The sequence below is a fragment of the Palaemon carinicauda genome, unplaced genomic scaffold, assembly GCF_036898095.1.
Source record: "Palaemon carinicauda isolate YSFRI2023 unplaced genomic scaffold, ASM3689809v2 scaffold305, whole genome shotgun sequence".
Lineage (NCBI taxonomy): Eukaryota > Metazoa > Arthropoda > Malacostraca > Decapoda > Palaemonidae > Palaemon > Palaemon carinicauda.
This window is the reverse complement of record NW_027170722.1, coordinates 2,745-29,706: the sequence shown is the minus strand read 5'-3', so window position 1 is coordinate 29,706 and position 26,962 is coordinate 2,745. Positions and strand designations below refer to the sequence as shown.

General features: G+C 40.9%; 1 protein-coding gene across 3 annotated transcripts; it reads right to left on the bottom strand.

Moving 5' to 3' along the window:
* Positions 1-645: 645 nt before the first annotated feature.
* LOC137636463 (WD repeat-containing protein 55 homolog) lies at positions 646-24,557 on the bottom strand. Of its 3 annotated transcripts, none has more exons than XM_068368891.1 (5): positions 24,499-24,557; positions 20,346-20,567; positions 6,947-7,139; positions 5,071-5,243; positions 646-1,028 (listed from the first exon to the last, which is right to left on the bottom strand). In XM_068368891.1, exons 3-5 carry the CDS (start codon positions 6,957-6,959, stop codon positions 885-887), a joined length of 330 nt encoding a protein of 109 aa, XP_068224992.1. In that variant the 5' UTR covers positions 6,960-7,139; positions 20,346-20,567; positions 24,499-24,557; the 3' UTR covers positions 646-884. The 3 variants fall into 3 exon arrangements, with proteins under 3 accessions (XP_068224992.1, XP_068224994.1, XP_068224993.1); XM_068368893.1 differs by having other exon boundaries at positions 6,947-7,135; XM_068368892.1 differs by lacking the exon at positions 24,499-24,557 and adding an exon at positions 21,527-22,010.
* Positions 24,558-26,962: the final 2,405 nt, after the last annotated feature.

The window sequence follows — 26,962 nt, the reverse complement described above, 5'->3', positions numbered from 1 at the left end:
ATACTGTATATACATGTAAAATGCAGACAAAATATTTCCATTTACTCCACCCGCAATTTTATAAACCTTACAACCAAGTGATTTGCTTTGGCTGAAATCAACAGGAGAGTCCATAACAAACCTAATATTGCTTGGAGACCGTACGGAGGGATCTTGATTATGATGGATCCACAATAATTTGAAAAGAAGAAAAAAAAAGGAATCACATCCTCTGAAAAGAACACATTTCAAGAGTTAACTTTCCCAAAGATAAACTCAAGAATAAAGAAAAATTTTAATGCAATCTCATGAAAGACCTTTAGAACTCAGATACTTATTGTATATTTTATCATTTTTCTTAACCCTTTTACTGAGGCTCTTTGGAAATTTCCAACCCTTAACCCCCAAGGGGTTATTTTTTTCCCAGCACATTTTGCAGTATATTTTCTTTAAATTGTTCTAACAGCCTTAATTTTTGTCATAGAGAGGTCATGTTGGTCTCATTCTCTTGGAAAATGCCTGAATTTTCTCAAAAAATTATCAAAAATATGAAAACAAAAATTTAAATAGTAGTTTTTTGCAAGGACGTACCGGTACGTCCATGGGGGTAAAGGGATGGCTTTTGTGAAACGTACCAGTACGTTCTTTGGGGGTAAAAGGGTTTAAAAGGGTTAACTACTGAGTGTACATTGACTTTGGAGTTTCCTAGTCCTCTAGAGATTAAGAAATTGAACACAAATAATAAAATTAACGGCTTTCAAAACTACAGTATTTGGTTTTAGAGGACTTTGAAAGTACACTATACAAACTCTAAATTCTTTATTCTTTTAACAGAAGATATATTTTGTAAATTACCTTTAGACTGTACCTGTATGTCATTAGTGAAATATAAAGGCCCGGAAATATTAATCTGTAGTGTGGCTTGGCCCCGCAACTGGGCCCCCTTCATCATCAGATTCCATCTTTTCGGGGATATCCGAAAAGAAATCGCAGCGGTTCCGTCGTTTTGAGGATTCAAGGTTGAATCCCTTGTCGTGTTTCTTGTGGCCCTGAAAAAAAACAATGGCATGAAATGCTTACAAATTCAACTCGACACGTAACTGTTAACCCTTTTACCCCCAAAGGACGTACTGGTACGTTTCACAAAATCCATTCCTTTACCCCCATGGACGTACCGGTACGTCCTTGCAAAAAAATGCTATAAAATTTTTTTTATCATATTTTGGATAATTTTTTGAAAAAAATCAGGCATTTTCCAAGAGAATGAGACCAACCTGACCTCTCTATGACAAAAATTAAGGCTGTTAGAGCAATTTAAAGAAAATATACAGCAAAATGTGCTGGGGAAAAAATAACCCCTTGGAGGTTAAGGGTTGGAAATTTCCAAAGAGCCTGGGGGTAAAAGGGTTAATGATTCCCTATCATCAAGTTTCGAACGTAGTGCTGTGAAATATAAAATTACCAAAACAACAATACTATTTATAGCATGGAAGGAATTATCAAAATTTTGAAACAAGTCTTAATAAAATATTAACTCATGGCTGCCAATCCAAAAAACACTGTATTACAAACCCACCATAATTCTATAAATCAAGCTCTTTATATTACCAAATGTTAAACTATTAAAACTTCAAAAGTTCAAAGCTGGAGCAAATGTTTTTATGTTGACCAAGCTGACATGAGTCTTTATAAAGTTTATATATGACATATCTATTATGACGTTGTTACAGTTTTTAAAATGATTTACTGTTAATTTGTTCTCATCATCTATTTATTTCCTTATTTCCTTTCCTCACTGGGCTATTTTTCCCTATTGGAGCCCTTGGGCTTATAGCCTCTTGCTTTTCCAACTAGGGTTGTAGCTTGGCTAGTAATAATAATAATCATGTAAAAAAGCATCCAGCATTGAAAGCATATTCCAACCCTAAAACCATAATCCTCCAATAATTTTTATATGACATATTGTATATTGTACAGTACTAGAGAAATAGATATATATATATATTTGACCATGGAAAAATTCTGGAGGATATGAATGCGTTGAGGTGGTTTGGCCATGTTGAGAGAATGGAAAATGGCTGTCTGCTAAAGAAGGTGATGAATGCAAGAGTTGATGGGAGAAGTACAAGAGGAAGGCCAAGGTTTGGGTGGATGGATGGTGTGAAGAAAGCTCTGGGTGATAGGAGGATAGATGTGAGAGAGGCAAGAGAGCGTGCTAGAAATAGGAATGAATGGCGAGCGATTGTGACGCAGTTCCGGTAGGCCCTGCTGCTTCCTCCGGTGCCTTAGATGACCGCGGAGGTAGCAGCAGTAGGGGATTCGGCATTATGAAGCTTCATCTGTGGTGGATAATGTGGGAGGTTGGGCTGTGGCACCCTAGCAGTACCAGCTGAACTCGGCTGAGTCCCTGGTTAGGCTGGAGGAACGTAGAGAGTAGAGGTCCCCTTTTTGTTTTGTTTCATTGTTGATGTCGGCTACCCCCCAAAATTGGGGGAAGTGCCTTGGTATATGTATGTAAGTACCAAAAGACATGACAACAAAGGTACACCAGCACTTAGGATATGGAAGCATCTACATTCAAAGTAAAGGTTACTTTGAACCACAAGGTTTAAAGGTCACTCATGGATAGCAGAGGCAAGGGACAGTGACAATGCCCTAGAGACTGACCATATGTAATATGATCAGCGCCCAAGCCTCCTCTCCACCCAAGCTAAGACCAGGGAGGGCCAGGCAGTGGCTGCTGATGACTCAGCAGATAGACCTATAGGGTCCCCAAACCCCCCAACCTTAGCTCACAAGGATGGTAAGATCGCAGACACTAATGACACTAACGAGTCCAAGCGGAACTCAAACCCCCGACTGGCAAACACCAGACAGAGACGTTACCTATCAGGCCGCAGCAACTCAACAAGATGCCAGTTATTATTATTATTGTTATTATTATTATTAATTTTATTATTATTATTACTAGCTAAGCTACAACCCTAGTTGGAAAAGCAAGATGCTATAAGCCAAAGGACTCCAACAGGGCAAAATATCCCAGTGAGGAAAGGAAATATGAAATAAACAAACGACCTGAGAAATAATGAACAATTGAAATAAAATATCTTAAAAACAGTAACAACATTTAAAAAGATATTTCATATATAGACTATAAAAAAAACCTTATGTCAGCCTGTTCAAAATAAAAAGATTTGCTTCAAGTTTGAACTTTTGTTCTCCCAAAAATGTATGCAAGAGCCCTAGTAACCTTCCTATGAAAATGAAAAATATGAAAAAGCAAGAGAAGACTGTTCTACGACAGAATTTCAGCTTGATTTTACTAGTTCCCTTGCTATGTTTATAGTAAAAGTGTGGCGAGAAGACACTACAGAAATAATGTAAGTGGGCATTCAGATTACTAAAACGTAAGACTGGCATTCAAAATTTATAATACACACTGGTAAGAGAATTAATGAAGATCACATCCTAAAAATAACTGGAGAAAAGTATGGTGAGAAGATTTACTACAGTAATAATGTAAGTGGGCATTCAGATAACTAAAACGTAAGACTGGCATTCAAACTTTATAATACACAGCTGGTAAGAGAATTAATGAAGAACACTTCCTAAAAATAACTGGAGAAAAGTATGGCGAGAAGATTTACTACAGTAATAATGTAAGTGGGCTTCCAGATTACTACAACGTAAGACTGGCATTCAGACTTTATAATAGACAGCTGGTAAAAGAATTAATGAAGAACACTTCCTAATAATAAATGGAGAGCTAGAGAACCTACTTATAGAGTTGGCAATGAGGTTTGAGAAAGGATGAATTGATTTTTTTATTAAATCACGTCACCCAGAGGGATACCACTTACAAGTGGCGCACACACCACGATAATAGAGATTTTCTGAAACATCTCTTCTCAGGATTAGATTGGATTTATGAATTTAGTTTATATAGTCCAGTGCTGAGGCTTGTGAGACCCTTCAGTACCCAAATGCAACTGGGGAAAAACCCTTCAGTTATTATTATCATTTCTAGCAAAGCTACAACCACAGTTGGAAAAGCAGAATGCTTGCAAGCCCAAGGGCTTCAACAGGGAAAATAACAAGAAAGAAAGGAAATAAGGAAATAAACTATATATGAGAAGTAATGAATGAAAAATATTTTCTTAAAATCAGTAGCAACGTTAAAATATATCTGTCATTTATAAACTCTGAAGAAAAACTTGTTAATCTCTTCATCATAAAAATCTTCGCTGTAAGTTTGAACTTCTGAAGTTCACAGAATCACCTGCCAAATTACAAAGTTCATTCCACAATCTAGTAAAACCTGGAATGAAATTTCTTGAATACTGTGTAATGTTAACCCTTTTGATGAACAATTAGAATTACTATGAGATACAAGTTTGAAGAGTTGGAAGACCCAGGCCTACTTGGCTGAGGGTTATGAAACGTGAAGTAGGAGATGATGAAAGGAGAAGTATTGATTAAAAGCTCAAGATAGAGACGACCGGCAAAATCCAACCGAGGCCCTTTGCGTTAATAGGGAGGAAGATATACATCCATATTTTCAGATAGATAGCCAGATTTCAGTAGGAAATACCAACTCTCTCTCTCTCTCTCTCTCTCTCTCTCTCTCTCTCTCTCTCTCTCTCTCTCTCTCTCTCTCTCTCTATCTCTCTCTCTCTCATAGAAATGAAGACATATCATTACGGAAAGCGTTTCTCTTCTTATAACTGGTCAGCATGTACCTCCAACAGAAACTATGTAAGAAGTACAGTAGTTTCATACTTCTAGAATGGACACGTATGTATATATATATATATATATACACTTCACATATATGCATACAGTACATACATATATATGCATATATATGAATCTATTTTGGAATGATAGCCAAATCTCAAGATGTTATGTAGCCAAATTTTAGAGTAATATAATAAATTTGTCGGAGGGTTTGTATCTACGCCAGAACAAAACTAATTTCAGAAGACAAACAACCAGGTGTCTGGATAAATAGCCATATTTTAGGACAGTTTGCCAAACTTAAAACAGACAGATATCTGAAACTATGATGATTACTTAGAAAATTATCGTTACCTTCAATGTACCATCCACTTTGATATCATACAGGTAACTCATGTTCCAAAATGGTATCACGGCATCCATGGCACAGGAAGCCAAAAAGATGGGAGACCTATATATTCTCAACACCATATCTCTTGGGCTACCCAACAATGCCGACAAATCTATGAGCATTGAGGTGCACAGCTCTGAGGGGAGAAAAATCAAACAAGTTTACAATTAAAAGTCATCTCATGTCCCAAGAATTTACTCCAATGAAATTAAACTTATAAACATAATCTTAACAAAATAATCTGTATTTCCATATTCATAGACATAAAGAGGTTTCATAATTCAAAATTTTTTCTTATAAGATAAGCTATTACATCTTAAAGTTGCAAGATGAGTTATGTGCTCTTAACCATCTACTTAAAGTCTAAATACACTGGATTGAAAAATTATCGGTGCCAATTTACATGAAAGGTTTAAACCTTTAAACCTTTAAACTGATGTAGTGTCCCTACTGTGTTCTGGGAGCTGAGGGTCCATAATCCCTTGCTATCCAAAAAGGCTTAGACACTCCTTGTTAAAATTTAATCACAGAAGTGCACAAGGAATTAGATCCAAAAATCAATGCTTGCGAGTGAATGTAAATATTAGGAGTGTACCACATACTGATTTTTTTTAAGGACATTTTTCTTTGGAAAGATCCTAGCAGCATAAAGACGTATTAAATAGGTATATACAAGACATTAACCCTTTTACCCCCAGGCTTTTTGGAAATTTCCAATCCTTAACCCCCATGGGGTTATTTTTTTCCCAACACATTTTGCAGTATATTTTTTTTAAATTGCTCTAACAGCCTTAATTTTTTTCATAGAGAGGTCAGGTTGGTCTCATTCTCTTGGAAAATGCCTGAATTTTCTCAAAAAATTATCAAAAATATGAAAAAAAAATATTTTTATAGCATTTTTTTTGCAAGGACGTATCGGTACGTCCATGGGGGTAAAGGGATGAGTTTTGTGAAACGTACCAGTACGTCCTTTGGGGGTAAAAGGGTTAACTTAAAACCAATCTACACTACAGTAATTTATTCTTATTTACTTTAGTAAACAACCTGGAACTCTGTATTCCAAACCATAGTTTGAATGGTTTATCAAAATATTCTAGACAAGTAACCTAAGCATTACTTGTGCTTAAATTATCCTTCCCTTTCCTTCAATTGAATCCCACCACCTACAGTGTGTGGTAGTCAACAATATAAACATCAGTGGAGATTCATGGAAATGATCAGAATTTTAATAATGACATTTTTTATTTCCACAGTCAACTAAAGTTCAAATACATGTCCATCCTCATAGTATCAAGAAAAGGGTTACTGAGAATTTCAAAACTGAAGAAAAGATTAACAGCCTGGGGTTTTCAGGAAACTGGAAAATTTTTAAATTCTATTATTAATAGAGGTAGCAGCAGTAGGGGACTCAGCAGTATGAAGCTTCATCTGTGGTGGAAATGTGGGAGGTTGGGCTGTGGCACCCTAGCAGTACCAGCTGAACTCGGCTGAGTCCCTGGTTAGGCTGGAGGAATGTAGAGAGTAGAGGTCCCCTTTTTTGTTTGTTTCTTGTTGATGTCGGCTACCCCCCAAAATTGGGGGAAGTGCCTTTGGTATATGTATGTATGTATGTATTATTAATATTTAATAACCCAATGTTTTTTTACACTGACGGCCTCATTTTGCTGGCTTATGGATTCAGCAACGATACACTTTAATACCAACTTACTGTACTTGTAGAATAAGTTACACTGCAGGGGTACAGAGAAACACATTGAAATAAATACAGTACGCATTCGACACGTTAATTACTGACGATCGTAAGTACACCGAAAAAGAACTCAAACTGCAGATCATTACCTGATGTTTCCATCTTTGCATCGCATTACCAACATCCGGTCACCGATTGGAACGAGGCAGTTAATCTGTCCGGGATGGCCGGCATACCGATCGATGTGAAGATGAACATGACCCCTTGGCTGGATCCCACCACAAGGCGGGAATCGTCGCGAACGAGGGTCATGGCAGTTAGCTCGCTTTCGTACATTTCTGACTGAAAACAAAAATTTTTATGAATACATACATACATATACCAAGACACTTCCCCCAATTTTGGAGGGTAGCCCACATCAAACAATTGAAAAAAGGGGACCTTTCCTCTCTTACGTTCCTCCCAGCCTGACAAGCTTCATAAGTGGTGGATAAAAATGAATTTATGAATAAATATAATTTATATTGACAACACCAAAGATAAATCATTATTTCAAGTGATTATCTATACAGAAGGTCCTCAACTTACAAAAATTCGTCATACTAACACAAATACAATTGAAAATAACAAAGAGAAGAAAAGAAATACTGTAATAAAATGACAAATTCGTAGATAAATTGTATTTTTCCTAACCATACAAACCTTAGCTATTTAAATAGGGTATTACTTTCGGCGTAGCTGAATGACGAGCCATTAGATTTTTAACGAGGGTTTACTACCCCCTCGCTAGTTAGGATGCTGCTTTCCCCAAGAGAGGGGAGGATGAAGAAAGTAGTAAGGGCCAGACATACTTCTTTCATTCATGCAGTTTAAAACCGGGTAACAATGCCCTCAACCTTCTGCTACTTGTCCATTAAGGAGCCTGAGGTTAGACCAGCTGTTGTTTAGCCACCACAGGGCCTATAGAAAAACGTATCGAGGCTCCTGTGGGTCACGTCCTGCAGGTAGTGGGCTGTGAAGGTCGTTAGACGCTTCCAGACTCCAGCTTGTGGCACCTGCGTCACAGACTAGTTCCTCTTGAAGGCCAGGGACGTTGCGATGCCTCTGACATCGTGTGCTCTAAGGCGACGTGACGGAGGAGGATCTGGATTTAGGGCGTGATGGATGACCCTTTGAATCCAGGCTGAAAAGGCATTCTTGATGACCCTCCTCTCCGTCCTCCCTTCTCTCCCAAACAGGGCTTGCAAGTGAGGACGAACTGCAGCTGTCCTTTAAGATAACCCATCCAACTCCTTACTGGCCATAGTAGGAGAAGGTCTGGGTTATCAGTTACAGAACTGGGACTCGAAATCCTGAAGGAGTCGAACCGAAGGTCCAGGACTCCAAGATTTTGAGTCTACAGTAGTAACCAACTCAGGGACAAACCTGAACGTTACCTCCACCTATCCTCTTGAATGGGCGACGTCGTACGAGAGACCATGAAGTTCGCTGACACGCTTGGCCGAGGCCATAAAGCTTGAAACTAGAAGACGTTTCCTCTGTATACGAACCTCAGATAACGTCTGCAACTTGGATGTATCGGACCATGAAAATGAGCGTCCTGGAGGTCCAATGATACCATCCAGTCGCCTTTCCTCACTGCTGCCAGCACAGTCCTCTGAGTCTCCATAGTGAATTTCGAGTTCTGGACGTAGCGGTTGAGGGCGCTCACATCCAGAACCGGTCTCCATTCCCCTGAACTCTTGGGAACTAGGAACAAGCGGTTGTAAAACCCTGGAGACTCCAAATCCTGCACCCTTTCTATAACTCTCTTTTTGAGTAGAAGCGACACTTACAAGTGCATGGTTTGCCTCTTCGGTCCTCTCTTGTACTTGGGCGAAAGATCCACCGGATCTACGACTAAAGGAGGCTTTAATACAAACGGAATTTTGTATCCTTCCTTTAGAAGACGTACCGACCAAGTATTCGCTCCCTTCTTCTCCCAGGCCTGCCAGAAGTTGTTCAGCCTGGCTCCCACTGCTTGAAGGGGAGAGCAGTCAGACCCTGCCCCGGCTGGGCTTGGCTCCTCTTTTCCTTGCTTTCTTGCCTCTGGCTTGAAAGTACTTCTCCCTGTAGGTTTACCCCAAAAGGGCTGAGCAGAATGAGAATATGACGCCCCTTCCTTAGTTCTACAAGAAGAAAAGAACATAAGCAAAACCTTACTGGCTGTTTTAGTAACCAAATCCTGAGTAGCCTTCTGAGCCCAATTTGCAGGCACTCCCTTAACAAAATTCTGCGGAAAAGGAGCCGAAGATATGGGCGCAAAAGCAACTCCGATCTCTAACATGGAGTGATACCCTCAGAAAAGAAGAAACACAAAGTAGCTCTTTTCTTTATAACTCCTGCAGTAAGTAAAGCAGCCAGCTCTTTAGAACCATCCCTGACTGCCCTCTTCATACAAAACATAAGTTGGATAAGACTACTTGTGTCTGTGTCCTTTATCTCAGTTACTCTTCTGCTTAAGACTCCCAGTGACCACTCAAGTAAATTAAATAGTCCCACTCTCTGAACTATCCTTTCAAGCTGGTCAAACTTCGACATTGACCACTACAGTCTTTTCCTTCTCATGGCCAGGAGAAGGAAAGAATCTACTAGGTTTGAGAAGTCTCCCTGCGCAGGCGCCGGCACTCCCAAACCCAAGACCTCCCGCGTCTCATACCAAACGTTCGACTTAGAATTTAACTAGTCTGGTGGGAAAGCGAAGCATGTCCTGCCCAGAGCTTTCCTTAAATCCATCCATGCTCTTATTAACTTCAATACTCTCTTAGAGCAGGAAATCACCTTTAATGTATAGAAGGAAGTCTCCACTGCCTTACTTTAGGTAAACTCATAAGGGGAAGATCCCGGAGTAACTGGTGTAAAACAGTCTGGAAAAAATTCTGAGAAGACAAGTTTTATATAAGTCCACCGAATGTTGAGGTGGTTTCTCTTCTATTCTCTCTGAGATATCCTCCAATTGATCCTTGTGAGAGAGAACCTCATCCGGGTCTACCTCTAACAAATCAGAGATTGGAGCTAAGTAGGCGCATCAGTGGTAACATGGACGCACTTGCGCTGTTCCATATCCACATCCAATTGACAGCCACTTGCCTTGGTTAGCTGTCACGACTGATTTATAACAGAATAAATCCGGCTGGCGCTGGCGCTTCGCCTCGTCCTGGTGCGCCGCGCACACGTGATATTAGCGCTACCGCTGCTGGTCGCGCTGGCGCTCTGCCCACTCATGACTCGACTGGCGTGGATCGTCACGCTGGGGCTTGGCGCTTGTCTGGCGCTGGCGCTACACTCAGCTCCTTCATTAGTTAACTTCTGAGCCTCGTCTCGCTTCCGCTCAGGCTCCGCTTGCGCCTCGGCTGTCTGCTTATTTTAATAGTTGTTGTGAAACAGAGCTGTGCCGAGACAAATCTACATTGACCTGCCGCTGAACAGTGAAACTGGGAGACTGCCTGTGCGATATCACGTCGGTCCCAGAGATAGCAGGCCGCCTGTGCGACAACGGGTCTATCACTGAAGGCTAACGCCCGGGATCACCGTCAACAGCTGGACGATAAGACTTCATCATCAACGAGAGCTGTTGTTTGAAACGTAAATACACAGAAGGAATCTAATATTGTTTTCAGCTCAGCGCCTGAAAAGCGTCTATAATATTTGACAGCTAATACCTCGCTTTATATCTAACAAGGGTGAGCGCTCTGCGCTCAAGAGTACTTCTGTTCGGGTCTAAAAAGACTGTAGCCCCTGGCTACTCTTTCGATTCCTCTCGTCGTTCGACTTAACTTCTCCCCTCCCGGGAGCTTGAAAGAGGTCTAAGACTAGGATAACGACAGATCCGAACCGAAGCACTCTCCACTGAATAAAATTCACTGTGTAATTTAACACCAAAAATTTTCATTCCATTCTTTATTAACCCTTTTACCCCAGCCTATTTGGAAATTTCCAACCCTTAACCCACAGGGGGTTATTTATTTCCCAGCATACTTTGCAGTATATTTTTTTTAAATTAATCTAACAGCCTTAATTTTTGTCATAGAGAGGTCAGGTTGGTCTCATTCTCTTGGGAAATGCCTGAATTTTCTCAAAAAATTATCAAAAATATGAAAAAAAAAAAAAAAAATTATAGCATTTTTTTGCAAGGACATACGGGTACGTCCATGGGGGTAAAGGGATGGCGCTTGTGAAACGTACCAGTACGTCCTTAGGGGGTAAAAGGGTTAAAAAGAAAGCTTCACAATCAATTTAAAATCATAGTCTACGTTCTCTCTAAAGAAATGAACTCAATTAAAGAGAGACTTACCATTCTCTCAATCGTTCAAATGGGAATGAAAAATACTGAATCCAATATAAATGCAGCGAAAAATTAAATAAGTAATAAATATTACCTTAATAGGTATATTTATAACATGAAATAAACCCTTAAATTAAGGAATTCCAATAAGAGATGAATCATCACTCGTATTTATTGGAACATTTACACTTAATATAAAAATAATTTTAGTATTCCACTAAGGAAACAACGATACATAGAATCGTGTTCATCGATTCGTATAAACATTAAGTGAAATTTCCATCCATCCATATACCAAGGCACTTCCCCCAATTTTGGGGGGTAGCCAACACCAACAATGAAACAAAACAAAAAGGGGACCTCTACTCTCTACGTTCCTTCAGCCTAACCAGGGACTCAACCGAGTTCAGCTGGTACTGCTAGGGTGCCACAGCCCACCTTCCCACATTATCCACCACAGATGAAGCTTCATAATGCTGAATCCCCTACTGCTGCTACCTCCGCGGTCATCTAAGGCACCGGAGGAAGCAGCAGGGCCTACTGGAACTGCGTCACAATCGCTCGCCATTCATTTAACTTCCTTTAATTTCTGACTAAGGAAAAGTACTGACAGGATCAATTACTTTCTAAATAAAATGTTCCTCTTATATAGTACAACTAAAAAACTTGAGAAGTAGGAAGAATGTACTATTCATAAAAATATCGACGAAATATTGTAGTATTGTAACAATACTGATAACTGCGTAACAACTGAGCGCTAGTTAATCTTTGCAAACAGATTGAAGATTACCTCAAGAAAAACTAGTAAAAGGATAAAATTATCTTAGATTAACCCTTTTACCCCTAGGCTCTTTGGAAATTTCCAACCCTTAACCCCCAATGGGTTATTTTTTTCCCAGCACATTTTGCAGTATATTTTTTTAAATTGCTCTATCAGCCTTAATTTTTGTCATAGAGAGGTCAGGTTGGTCTCATTCTCTTGGAAAATGCCTGATTTTTTTCAAAAAAAATATAAAAAATATGAAAAAAAAATTTTTATGGCATTTTTTTGCGAGGACGTACCGGTACGTCCATGGGGGTAAAGGGATGGGTTTTGTGAAACGTACCAGTACGTCCTTTAGGGGTAAAAGGGTTAATAATCCTTTATTTAAATATGTTATTTTCATTAGTAAAATAAATTTTTGAATATACTTACCCGATAATCATGTAGCTGTCAACTCCGTTGCCCGACAGAATTCTAAGGAGGGATACGCCAGCTATCACAATACTAGAAGGGGGTGTACTTACCAGCGCCACCTGTGGCCAAGTACTCAAGTACTTCTTGTTGACACCTCCTCAATTATTCCTCGGTCCCACTGGTTCTCTATGGGGAGGAAGGGAGGGTTAATTAAATCATGATTATCGGGTAAGTATATTCAAAAATTTATTTTACTAATGAAAATAACATTTTTCAATATTAAACTTACCCGATAATCATGTAGCTGATTCACACCCAGGGGGGTGGGTGAAAACCAGTGTACAAGATTAAAGGATAGCTAAGTATCCCAAATTTCATATAACAGTTATCTCAAATAACAATGAAATAATAAGTACCTGGTAAGGAAGTCGAATTGAACCGTTACTCTGCCTCTTTTTTAAGTTCGTCTTCCTTACTGAGCGCAGCGTTCCTCTTGGAGGCTGAATCAACCCAAAGGTGCTAAAGTATATAGGGTTGCAACCCCTACTAAAGGACCTCTACACAACCTCTAACCCAGGCGCTTCTCAAGAATGAATTGACCACCCGCCAAATCAAAAGGATGCGGAAGGCTTCTTAGCCTACCGTAACAACCATAAAAACAACAATAAAAGCATTCAAGAGAAAGGTTAAAAAAAGGTTATGGGATTAAGGGAATGTAGTGGCTGAGCCCTCACCTACTACTGCACTCGCTGCTACGAATGGTCCCAGGGTGTAGCAGTTCTCGTAAAGAGACTGGACATCTTTCAGATAAAATGATGCAAACACTGACTTGCTCCTCCAATAGGTTGCATCCATTATGCTCTGCAGAGAACGGTTTTTATTAAAGGCCATCGAAGTAGCTACGGCTCTTACTTCGTGGGTCCTTACCTTCAGCAATGCAAGGTCTTCCTCCTTTAAGTGAGAATGTGCTTCTCTGATCAGAAGCCTTATATAATACGAAAGCCCATTCTTGGACATGGGTCTCGAGGGTTTCTTGATAGCACACCATAAGGCTTCTGACTGTCCTCGGAGAGGTTTAGACCTCTTGAGATAATATTTGAGAGCTCTGACAGGGCAAAGAACTCTCTCTAGTTCGTTACCTACCATGTTGGAGAGGCTAGGTATCTCGAACGATTTAGGCCAAGGACGTGAAGGAAGCTCGTTCTTTGCTAGGAATCCAAGCTGAAAAGAACATGTTGCAGATTCGGTTGTGAAACCAATGTTCTTGCTGAAGGCATGAACCTCACTGACTCTCTTAGCTGTTGCAAGGCAAACGAGAAAAAGAGTCTTGAGGGTAAGGTCCTTGAATGAAGCTGACTGGAGAGGTTCGAACCTAGATGTCATAAGGAACCTTAAGACTACGTCTAGATTCCAGCCTGGAGTGGAAAGACGACGATCTTTAGACGTCTCAAAAGACTTAAGAATGTCTTGAAGGTCCTTGTTGGAAGACAGGTCCAAACCTCTGTGGCGGAGAACTGAGGCCAACATACTCCTATATCCTTTAATCGTAGGAGCTGAAAGGGATCTCTCATTCCTAAGATGAAGAAGGAAGTCAGCTATTTGGATCACAGAGGTATTGGTAGAGGAAATCGAATTGGCTCTACACCAGCTTCGGAAGACCTCCCACTTAGACTGGTAGACTCTACGAGTGGAAACCCTCCTTGCTCTGGCAATCGCACTGGCTGCCTCCTTCGAAAAGCCTCGAGCTCTAGCGAATCTTTCGACAGTCTGAAGGCAGTCAGCCGAAGAGCGTGGAGGTTTGGGTGCAACCTGTCTACGTGAGGTTGACGTAGAAGGTCCACTCTTAGAGGTAGAGTCCTGGGGAAGTCTACTAGCCATTGTAGTACCTCTGTGAACCATTCTCTTGCAGGCCAAAGGGGAGCAACCAGCGTCAGCCGTGTCCCTTCGTGCGAGACGAATTTCTGCAGAACCTTGTTTATTATCTTGAACGGAGGGAATGCGTACAGGTCGAGATGGGACCAGTTCAGTAGAAAGGCATCCACATGAACTGCTGCAGGGTCTGGAACAGGAGAACAATACAGAGGAAGTCTCTTGGTTATGGAGGTGGCAAACAGATCTATGGTAGGTTGACCCCACAAGGTCCAAAGTCTGTTGCACACACTCTTGTGGAGGGTCCATTCCGTGGGAATGACCTGATTCCTTCTGCTTAGGCGATCTGCTGACACGTTCATATCGCCCTGGATGAACCTCGTGACTAGAGTGAGGTTTAGACTTCTTGACCAAATGAGGAGGTCCCTTGCGATCTCGTAAAGGCTCCTCGAATGGGTCCCTCCTTGCTTGGAGATGTAAGCCAAGGCTGTGGTGTTGTCCGAGTTCACCTCCACCACTTTGCCTAGCAGGAGGGACTTGAAGTTCAACAGGGCTAGATGAACTGCCAGCAGCTCCTTGCAGTTGATGTGGAGAGATCGTTGTTCCTCGTTCCACATTCCCGAGCATTCCCGTCCGTCCAAGGTTGCACCCCAGCCCGAGTCCGATGCATCTGAGAAGAGATGAAGATTGGGGGTCTGAATGGCCAAGGAAAGACCCTCTTTGAGAAGGAGGTTGTGCTTCCACCACAGGAGAGTGGTCTTCATCTCTTGGTTGATAGGGATAGAGACTGCTTCTAGAGTCGAACTCTTGTCCCAATGAGCTGCCAGGTGGAATTGAAGAGGGCGGAGGTGGAGTCTCCCTAGCTCGACAAACAGGGCCAGTGACGAGAGAGTCCCTGAGAGACTCATCCACTGTCTCACTGAGCAACTGCTCCTCTTCAGCATGCTCATGATGCACTCTAGGGCTTGGCTTATCCTGGGGGCCGATGGAAAAGCCCGAAAACTCTGACTCTGAATCTCCATTCCCAGATACACGATGGATTGTGAGGGAATGAGTTGAGATTTTTCCAAATTGACTAATAGACCTAGGTCTCTGATTAAGTCTAAAGTCCAATGAAGATTCTCCAGACAACGACGACTCGAGGAGGCTCTCAACAGCCAGTCGTCTAGGTAGAGGGAGGCTCTGATGTTTGACAAGTGAAGGAATTTGGCTACATTCCTCATCAGAAGGGTAAAGACCATAGGAGCTGTGCTTAGGCCAAAACACAGGGCTTGGAATTGATAGACGACCTTTCCGAAAACGAATCTTAGGAAAGGTTGGGAGTCTGGATGAATCGGAACGTGAAAGTATGCGTCTTTCAAGTCCAAAGAGACCATCAAGTCCTCCTGTCTGACCGCTGCTAAGACCGACTTGGTCGTCTCCATCGTGAACGTCAGCTTGGTGACATACTCGTTGAGAGCGCTGACGTCCAGCACCGGTCTCCAACCTCCTGTCTTCTTGGCCACAAGAAAGAGACGGTTGTAGAAGCCCGGGGATTGATGGTCCCGGACTATAACCACTGCCTTCTTCTGCACAAGAAGCGACACCTCCTGGTGCAATGCTAGCCTCTTGTCCTCCTCTTTGTAGTTGGGAGAGAGGTTGATGGGCGATGTGGTCAGAGGTGGTTGAAGGCAGAATGGAATCCTGTAACCGAACCTCAGCCAACTGACAGACTGTGCGTCTGCACCTCTCTTCTCCCAAGCTTGCCAGAAGGTCTTGAGTCTGGCTCCTACTGTTGTCTGGAGAAGCGGAGAGTCAGTTCTTTCCTTTGGATGACCTGGATCCTTTCCTGGACTTGCCCCTGTAAGAGTCTGGACGGGAGCTTCCTCGGCTGGGGGCTCTACCACGAAAGGGCGGTATGAACCTAGTAGCAGGGGTATCAGCCACTGGGGAGCGGTAAGTCTTAGGGACTGAGGTGGCAACCTTAGACTTACGAGCCGATGAAGCTACAAGATCGTGCGTATCCTTTTGTATCAGGGCAGCAGACAAGTCCTTAATGAGCTCTTCGGGAAAAAGAAACTTCGAGAGCGGAGCAAAAAGAAGTTGTGACCGTTGGCAAGGTGTAATGCTGGCGGAAAGGAAGGAACACAGTTGTTCCCTTTTCTTCAACACCCCTGATACAAACAAGGACGCTAGCTCACCCGATCCATCTCTGATGGCCTTATCCATGCAGGACATTAACAGCATGGCAGAATCTTTGTCCGCAGGAGAGGTTTTCTTGCTGAGGGCCCCCAGGCACCAGTCGAGAAAATTGAACATTTCAAACGCTCTAAACATCCCTTTCAGCAAGTGATCCAGGTCTGAGAAGGTCCAACACACCTTCGAGCGCCTCATAGCAGTCCTTCGAGGCGAGTCTACCAGACTTGAGAAGTCAGCCTGGGCAGAGGCAGGTACTCCCAAGCCTGGTGCTTCCCCTGTGGCATACCAAACGCTCGCTTTCGAAGTGAGCTTCGTTGGAGGGAACATGAAGGAAGTCTTGCCAAGATGTTGTTTAGACTGCAGCCACTCCCCTAAGATCCTAAAAGCCCTCTTGGAGGATCTAGCTAGGACAAGCTTGGTATAGGAAGACTTAGCTTGTTGTACGCCCAGCGAAAACTCAGATGGTGGAGAGCGGGGAATAGCAGAGACAAAATGGTCTGGGTAAACCTCCCTGAGGAGAGCCAAGACCTTGCGAAAATCAAGAGACTGTGGAGAAAGCTTGGATTCGTCCACGTCTGATGAGGGATCAAGGTGTGCCTCCTCATCATCCGAAACCTCATCCCCAGAATGAGGCGAAGAGATCGGATAAGAATGCTGAACCGCAGAGTCAGAACGAGCAGGAACAATAACCGTGGTTTCCTCATCAAGTAACTGAGGCTCAGACTGCAAGGGCTGAACAACAGACGAAGCAGAAGTAAGGCGCATGGGTGGAGGAGGTTGACTCCTAGCAAGAGATGTTGAACCCAAGGAATGCGCTTGCTGAGCGGAGGACGGAGGCGGAGCAGTAAGTTCCTGTTCCTGTGGAATGAGCGGAGCATGATGAGGCCGAGGCTGCGCAGAACAAGGTAAAGTTCTCGCAAGCAGAGGTTTCTGAGGCGCAAGATCAGGGTGCAAGGGTTGAGCTCGCTGCAGCAGCTGAGGAGACTGACTCATGGGCGGAAGAGGTTGTTGTACCTCAACCGAGAGTTGCACCACTGGTGGAGCAGCCAGGGGAGGCGGAGGAAGAGTGGAGTAATCCTCCTGATCCCAAACAGAAGGTTGCCTTAAAGAAGGCTGAGGCTGAACAACACTGGGAACCGCGAACTCAGAATGTGGCTCAACATCGTACGCCTGGCAGATGGTGCTGCGACTAGGTGGAGCGAGCGCAGGCGGGGCGAGCACAGGCTGAGCGGGAGCAGGCGGAAGGAGTGCAGGCGGAGGCGGAGGCGCAACACTCTCAGCCCGACACTCACGCATCAGGTCCGAAAGCTGAGCTTGCATGGACTGAAGCAAAGTCCACTTGGGATCAGCAGAGACGGCAGCAGACTGAGGTAAAGCCTTAACAGTCGCGCTCTGTTGTGGCAGAACCTTACTCCTCTTGGGCGGAGTACAGTCGACAGATGACTGAGGCGAGTCGGAGCTGAGCCAATGACTGCAACCTGGCTGAGCACTCGCGGACTGGACTCTGCGTTTAAGCGGTCTCGAGACCTGAGACCAACGTTTCTTCCCAGAAAGTTGATCAGCGGACGAGCGGAAGACGGGCTCAATCGTCTGCAAGTGGGAGTGACGGTCTTTGGAAGACACGCCCGCAACCACTGAGGATAATTCTGTGCGCCTAACAAGGCCTGCCGAACCCTTATGCCCTTCGACATTGCTTCTCCCCTGGGCTTGGGAGCTTGCAAGAGGTCCCGGACTGGGAGGACGACTGGCTCGCACAGAAAAATCCTCACGCACCACACTGGCACTAACACTAGCACAAGGCACTGCACCGACACTAGCACTCGTCACAGCACTGGCACTAACTCCACCCACTGCACTCTTGACCTTCAGTTCTTTAACTTCGGCCATCAGAGACTTATGGTCACTTACCACTGACTCTACCTTATCGCCTAAAGCCTGAATAGCACGTAAAACCACTGACATATCAGGCGGAGGGCACACAGTAGGTTCGGGGGTAGCCACTACAGGGGTAGGAACAGGAAGGGGATCATGAGGTGAGGAAAATAAAGAAGAGTGAGAAGAACTCCTCCTAACTCTACCTCTCTCTAACTTAGTAGAATACTTTAAAAGACGGACAAAATCCAATTCCGAAAGTCCGGCGCATTCCTCACATCGATTTTCTAACTGACAGGGTCTGTCCCTACAGTCAGAACAAGCGGTGTGAGGATCTACCGAGGCCTTCGGAATACGCCTATTGCAAGACCTACATCGTCTATGGGAGGGGGCTTGCGAAATGTCAGACATTTTGTATTCAAGAGTTAGTCAAAGGGGGATCCAAAAAACAAGCAAAAATTCGTTAACCGTTAATTTGAACTAAATAAAAGCTATCTAGCTAATATCAGAAGGTTTCCAGTAATGCGACAGCCGTTAATCTGAGAGAATACTTCACCAAATATCCGTGAATAAACTCGAAGACCATAAGCGTATCCCAGAACGTCTAGCCGGAGGCACGACAGAGGAATAATTGAGGAGGTGTCAACAAGAAGTACTTGAGTACCTGGCCACAGGTGGCGCTGGTAAGTACACCCCCTTCTAGTATTGTGATAGCTGGCGTATCCCTCCTTAGAATTCTGTCGGGCAACGGAGTTGACAGCTACATGATTATCGGGTAAGTTTAATATTGAAAATTACAGTATAACTTAATATTTCAAAAGAAAGCACTCACTTATAATTATTTGAAAAAGCAAGTCGATTTATAGCCTACGACATAAGGCTGTGACGTCATCAATGGACGAAATGTTTACCTTTCGTCCTATGCTTTAGTGAGGTTTAAAAAAGGTCGATAAATCTTTTAATCTTACCTTTTAAGTTATAAATACGTGAACACAGTTCAAATAAAAGAAAAAGGCGAAAGCCTAAACTCAAAAAACGTTAATACATCACCAAATAACGTCCAAACAGAGTAAAATGCAAGAGCGAATTTCCAATAGAACCGACGGCCAAGCCGGCAGGGAAAATCTGAAGAAGTGGGTATAGTTCTACCTGTTGTACCAGGAGGGCACTAGTGTACACCTGGCATATCTGCGATAGCCACGCGGGAGTTTTGAATTTCCTACCGGGGCGTCAGGGACGCTAGCCATTCTTATATAACCAGCGGGTAAGTTTTATATTTAAAATACCAAAGTGCATTTTGGCCCTCAAGTTAATGGACAATGCTGGGCTAAAGGGGAAAGACAGAGACAGATAGTGTTGACAGCAGTGTCTTTCAGTGAGCCGGATAAGATGTTTGACCCGATGCAACAAGAATGTTTTTGGGAGTCAGGAAGTGTCGTCTTTGGGAGGAGCGTCGGGAAATAATGCCAGTGTGACTCCTGCTGTAGTAGTGTAGTCTGAACCAGTGTTTAGCACAGAGGGGGTAAATGTTGCTACGCAGTCAAAAGATTGTAGAGGATTCAGAGGAGGCAAAGGAAAATGAAATGTGGCAAATAGTGAGGAAAATTGACAGAGAATCTATGTTGATAGATTTGGCAATGTAAGAAAATGATTTATATGTGGATCACAATACCACCTGTTTCCTGCATGTACAAAGAGAGTGTATGTTAACTAATCTTTCTTGGGGAGTGTGAAGAGCATGCCCAAATCATTTCCATCTACCACTCACCATGATCTCATCCCCGTGTGGCACTCGAGTAATCTCTTACAGTTTTATTTCTAATCCTGTCCTGCCATTCAACACCCAATATTTTTCTGAGGGGTCATGAACTTGAAAAAGCAAAACACAAAGAACTGTAAAGTTAGAAGAGTTTTAGGGTATAATTCAGAAAGCACTGCCAGTTAGGTGGGTGGTAACAGAGAAGAAAAATAACCAATTTGTAAGCAATTTGTATTTTTCCTAGTATACAAACATGGAGCTTTTAATAGGGGTATACCCCCATAAATATCGGAGGGTTTGTATCTACGCCGGAACAAACAGTGAAGGAGTAAAGAAAACTAAAGCAAATCAAAGAAAATTAAATCATACCTCGAAACCGAGCGGCCAGAAGAGCGGGCCACGTGTGGCCATTCAACGGCCAATCCACGAGAGCTCCTTCCGAGACTCTGACGCAATTACAAGACAGGCCATAGCCTATATATGGACTCCTTGCTCTGCCATTTTCCCCTGCACATTACGCCGTCCATCGTACATCAAGCGAGAGACACGTGGCCTGCAAATCACAGCTGAGGTGAAGGTTTCAACATCTACCTAAAATTGAATTATGCAGTGAATTTATTACATCGAGCAAAGACTTATGGCTGCTATTATGAACTTGAAATAAATACTGTAAAATAATGAAGAAAATAAGATGAAAAATAAATAAACATACACCACAAGTGATTAAGACTTTGCATAATTTCACTGAAGTATTTTACATTTCTGAAACAACACTAAACTTTCATATAGATATGATGTTTATGATGAAAGATAACAAGCTTTAAGATAATAGGATATGTTACACTTAGCAAGCAAAACGTCCTGGGAAGCTACGTAGAGATTCTCCGAGACAGACCTTAATCAAAACACTACAAAATAACAATTTGTATTTTTCCTAAGTAAACAAACCTGAGACCTTTTCTAGGATGAGACAATTATTATTATTAACAATATTACTTGCAAAGCTACAACCATAGCTGGAAAAGCAGGATGCTATAAGACCAGGGGCTCCAACAGGGAAAATAGCCCTGTGAGGAAAGGAAACAAGGAAAAATGAAATTTTTAAGAGTAACATTAAAATAAACATCTATATAATTTATAAAAAACTTTAACAAAACATGAGGAAGAGAAACAAGACAGAACAGCGTGCCCGAGTTTACCCTCAAACAAGAAAAAGACAAATGGTATCAAATTTGTAGTTTATTCCAACGTAAATACAAACTTCGGAGTCATTTATATGAGAGTGTTCCTTAGATGGGAGGAAGTCTCTGTGAAGTTAAGAGGTCTGCCCTTCCTCTCTCTCAATACAATTACTGTAAGTGAAAGCAAGAGATCAAAGTTAATTATTTGTGAACAGTTCAGCCGGCTCGTAAAGAGGCAAGGCTTTACGTTCAATTCTATAAATACTTTTCCAGGGGTGAAGTGACATGAACATCAAGTGTTATATAGTATGAACACTTCAATACATTATCAAATATATTGACAAGTCCTTAACTTCTAGGCATTCTTACTTGGTTTAGAATGGATTCCAAGTGAAGGCTTCAAGTCCAGACTAGATCACCATCTGCCTAAGTACTCATTACATACCCTTATAACAAAGAGAATAAAAGATGCCTGAGATAAAAGTTACATGTCCCATAAGAGCTTATACTGTAGTTAGATTATTTGCTGAGCAGCCACAATAGGGCCCATAGAAAAGGTGTCTAGAGACCCGTGTCTGAAATCTTTAAGATAATGATAAATAAAAGCAAAGTCAAAGGTCAAGGAAAATGTCCCATTCACGTAATCAGCCATAAGTTTGGACATCGTTGTCATAGAGACTTCAAACATGGTATATATTTGAGTGTGTGAAAATCAATGCCAATTAATACATGTTAAGGTCAAATGTTGAGCAAAAGGTTAAGAAATAAGCTTCTGGGCAGAGGTTAGGTTAGGTTAGGTATTCTGGGAACAAGGAAGCAGACAGAGGATCTCAAAGCTACGCAATATGAGAGAAGGAAGGGACCAGTAATAGGTTTTAACATAACAGTTAATCCCTGCAAGTTTCATTACTCTACGATTAAAATTGTGGCCAGGGAGCTGTTCACAAACAAACAAACACACACACACAAAAAGGGGCAAATACATAACTTCCTTCCAACTTTGTTAGCAGAAGTAAAGAAGGGACTGAAAAAAGCCAAGGAGGTAAATATTGATATTAAAGTATAATGTATTTCACAAGACTACCCTATAGCTGGAATAGGTATACCTAACCCTATAGCTGGAACAGATGTTCAATTATAGAACATTGCGATGTTAGCTAGGACATTGGAACTTGCATAAGTGAATAGATCATTGCAAATACACTATCTAGAATCCCACATACTACTGGCGGAAACCTCTATTACCGCAGTTACAGATTTTAACGGAAAATATCCCTTTTGCTCTTTTTGTCATCTTCACAAATACCCCAGGAGCCTCCTTCTATCCGATAGTTCAGGAAAACACTGATAGGTGGTGCTTCTGTCGTAAGTGACTTGGTCGAACAGAATAAAGGGACCTGCGTTTTATAATCTAAACCTCTTGTTTATTTATTTTCAATGTTGGAATATGCAATAAAATCATAGCTCTTATTTTATTGATCGTAATATTAAATTGTTAGGATAGAAACGTATCTGATATATGTAGTATGATCATTGGAAACGGAAGCCCCCTCCACGTTCGAACAGAGGCTGGAGCGCAAAGCTACAACTCAACCCTTTTACCCCCAGGCTATTTGGAAATTTCCAACCCTTAACCCACAGGGGTTAATTTTTTTCAAGCACATTTTGCAGTATATATTTTTTAAATTGCTCTAACAGCCTTAATTTTTGTCATAGAGAGGTCAGGTTGGTCTCATTCTCTTGGAAAATGCCTGAAGTTTCTAAAAAAAATATCAAAAATATGCCAAAAGAAATTTAAATAGCAGTTTTTTGCAAGAATGTACCGGTACGTCCTTGGGGGTAAAGGGATGAGTTTTGTGAAACGTACCAGTACGTCCTTTGGGGGTAAAAGGGTTAAGAGTGTATCTATTTTTCACCCCTCTAACTATGTATAATTGATAATCAACACCATAATACTACCCCACGGGGCTAAAGCGCATAGCAAAACATGTCCCGCTTGCCAGAACATTGGAGTGGTGAGATAATGTTTAATTGCGAGCGAAGCGAGCATACAGCAGAACAAAAACTGATAAATCATAAACTCAATTAAGTAAAGAAGTATTTGTAGTACAATGAACACTGCTCTGAAGGAATCCATAGAAAATGGGTTGGAAAAACCTCATTTTCTATGCATCCAAAAGTACTGGCAAACAAAAGCTCCAGAGTTTTGACAATTTTTATTACCCATACTGGGTTTTGATTGCGGTAACTATTTCTTTTACAGTTTTATGATGACTTCTTTCACGACAAAGACAGAAGGAAATAAAAAAGTTTAATAATTTCAAGATAAATATCAACACAATTAGCTAAGGACATGGCTCGTAGGTTAGGGGGGAAAGTTTAGGTAAGATGGCGTCCATTTTTTATACAGGCTAGAGGAACTGGCTGCTGTTGAAAAAAAAGACTCCATGTTTCGACCGTAATTGACGACAATACCTGGAGCAAAGCCATAGCTTTTCAGTTATGGTAGTCGAGCCACCGTAAATAAAAAAATATAGATTTTTGCCAGGAATCAATATCAGAAACCTTTAAAACTCCACAAAATATTAAACAAACCAGTATCATTTTCAGGGTTTATGTATGATAACGGCCACCTGCATACATGGTGACAGCCGACTAAGAATACGGCAGTATAGAGGGGGGTCGCAAGGGGGCATTAGCACCTCCGTTAGGTAAGTAGGTAAGGACACGGCTCGTAGGTTAGGTTAGGGGGAAGTTTAGGTTAGTTGGTGTCCATTTTTTAATGCAAGCGGGAGGAACTGGCCGCTATTATACAAAGGCTCTTTCTTTTCTACAATACCACCCTATATAACTCTGATCTGCTTTTTATTTTGATTTAAATTCACAAAACGATATAATAAATAAGCAATTAATGTTTTATTATTAAAATAATTAGCAAATTGTTATTAAAAATCGATTTCTAGACAAAAAATAAGATAAAACACAAACTGAAAAATGGCAAGAGTTGGCATAGACAATATAACCATAAATCAGAATATATTTTTAATTAGGCCTAATTGAGATAATTTCTACTATTAAAAAAACCATTTTGAGATAGATATTTTAAAAAATTATTATTAATTTATTCGGAAATTTTGTTTTAAATATACGAGTAGGTCAGCCTGGCTAACTGCTCCCGGTAAGTTAGCTTAATACCATTATAAATACTTAATTTACGTATTTAACTTAATAATAAGGTTATATATAACGTAAAAACACGTTTAACTTAATAATAAGGATATATATAACCTAAAAACACGTATTTATAATCAGAAATAAGTGTATTAAAGCAAAATACTTACAATATGAGTTGATTTGATGTCGAAATTCAAACGTAAACAAAACAACTTGTTGTTTTTCTTGTTCTTGTTGTTGTTGGGCGGACTGGATTATCGTACATAAGCCTTAAAATTATCGTTTTTCAACCAAAATTATCGTACAGAGTTTCAATATATTTATCAAGGAGTCACATAATTGTCCCATTTCAATATATTTTAGTATAATTGTTTAATTAAACACACACATACACATATATGTATAATATGTATATAACCAAGGTATTTATCGTACATCGTACTGGACCTAAAGTAATCGTACATGTATAATGATTATCGTATGTTGACATGTGGAAGATCATAGATATATAGTTAAAAGATGGCAGACCTACTTCATAGTAGCTGGTTGCCATCTTGGTCTGGGCTTTAAAATACTTTTATAATTTCTAATTTATATTCTATAATATAATTATAGTCTATAAAACTCTTTATTTAGGAATTTAATTAAGAATTTATAGATACTACATATAGCTTTGCTCTTTAAAACTACTTTCATAACCCTTTAAAATACTTTCATAATTTCTAATTTATATTCTATAATATAATTATAGTCTATAAAACTCTTTATTTAGGAATTTATATAATTATAGCCTGTAAAACTCTTTATTTAGGAATTTATATAATTATAGCCTGTAAAACTCTTTATTTAGGAATTTATATGATTATAGCCTGTAAAACTCTTTATTTGGGAATTTATATAATTATAGCCTGTAAAACTCTTTATTTAGGAATTTATATAATTATAGCCTGTAAAACTCTTTATTTAGGAATGTATATAATTATAGCCTGTAAAACTCTTTATTTAGGAATTTGTATAATTATAGCCTTTAAAACTCTTTATTTAGGAATTTATATAATTATAGCCTGTAAAACTCTTTATTTAGGAATTTATATAATTATAGCCTGTAAAACTCTTTATTTAGGAATTGAATTGAGAATGTATACATAATACATATAGCTGGTGATTCTGTGCAAGCTGGTTCCATGTTCCTGGTTCCTGGTTCCTTCTTATTATTATTATTATTATTATTATTATTATTATTATTATTATTATTATTATTATTATTATTATTATTATTATTATTATTCCAAGCTAGGCAACAATCTTAGAAAACCAGGTTGGTTTAAGCCCAGGGGCTCAAACAAGGAAAAATAGCCCAGAGAGGAAAGAAAACAAGGACAGCCTTAGTTATAAAAGCAGGTTGATAAAAAGGCAAAGGGCTCAAACAAGGAAAAATAGCCCAGAGAGGAAAGAAAACAAGGAAATGAATGAACTACAAGAGAAGTTATGAACAATCAAAATAAAATAGCCTAAGAACATTAACAGCATTAAATTAGATCATTCACATATAAACTATAAAAACTTTAAAAAAGAGGAAGAGAAATGAGATAGATTAGTGCACCCTCAAGCAAGAGAACTCTAATCCAAGGCAATGGAAGACCAAAGTGCATCACAGAGGCCATGGCACTACCCAAGACTAGAGAACAGTGGTTTGATTTTGGTGTGTCCATCTCCTAGAAAAGATGCTTACCATAACTAAAGAGTTTCCTCTACCCTTACCAAGAGGAAAGCGGCCACTGAACAATTGATTGCAGTAGTTAACCCCTTGGGAGAAGAAGAATTATTAGGTAATATCAGTGTTGTCAGGTGTAAGAGGACAGAGGGGAATATGTAAAGAATAGGTCAGAATATTAGGTGTATGTGTAGGCAAAGGGAAAATGATTTGTAACCAGAGAGAGGGATCCAATGTAGTACTGTCTGACCAGTCAAAGCATCCAATAACTCTCTAGCAGTAGTATCTCAACGGGTGGCTGGTGCCCTGGTTAATCTACAACCTACTATTACAATTACTGGTCAAGGTCAAAGTTGAGCAAAAGGTTGAGAAATAAGCTGCCGCGGTGGAGGTCTGCGCTCTACTGAGTGCCTCTCTGGTTAGCTTACAACCCGAGTGCCATATGTGGATAAGATCATGACGAGGGGTAGATGGAGATGGTTTGGGCATGCTCTTCGCACTCCCCAAGAGAGATTAGTTCACCAAACGTTCAACTGGGCTCCACAAGGCACAAGAAGAGATGGAAGACCCAGGTCTACATGACTGAGGACTATGAAGAGCGAAGTAGATGATGAATGGAGAAGTATTGATATTGACGCAAAGGGGCCTCAGTTAGATTTCATCAGTCGTCTCTTCATAGTCCTCAGCCATGTAGGCCTGGGTCGTGCAACTCTTCTAGTGATATATGGGGTCTTTGACTGGCCAGACAGTACTACACTGGATCTTTCTCTCTGGTTACGGTTCATTTTCCCTTTGCCTACGCAGACACCGAATAGTCTGGGCTATTCTTTACATATTCTCCTCTATCCTCATACACTTGACAACACTGAGATTACCAAACAATTCTTCTTCACCCAAGGGGTTAACTATTGCACTGT

What these genes read in the sequence shown, in the direction of transcription:
- LOC137636463 (XM_068368891.1), bottom strand. An exon ending in AAGTGGATGGTACATTGAAG is followed by an intron (nt 1,029 to 5,070) that starts GTAACGATAATT and finishes GTTTTTTTTCAG; the next exon opens with GGCCACAAGAAACACGACAA.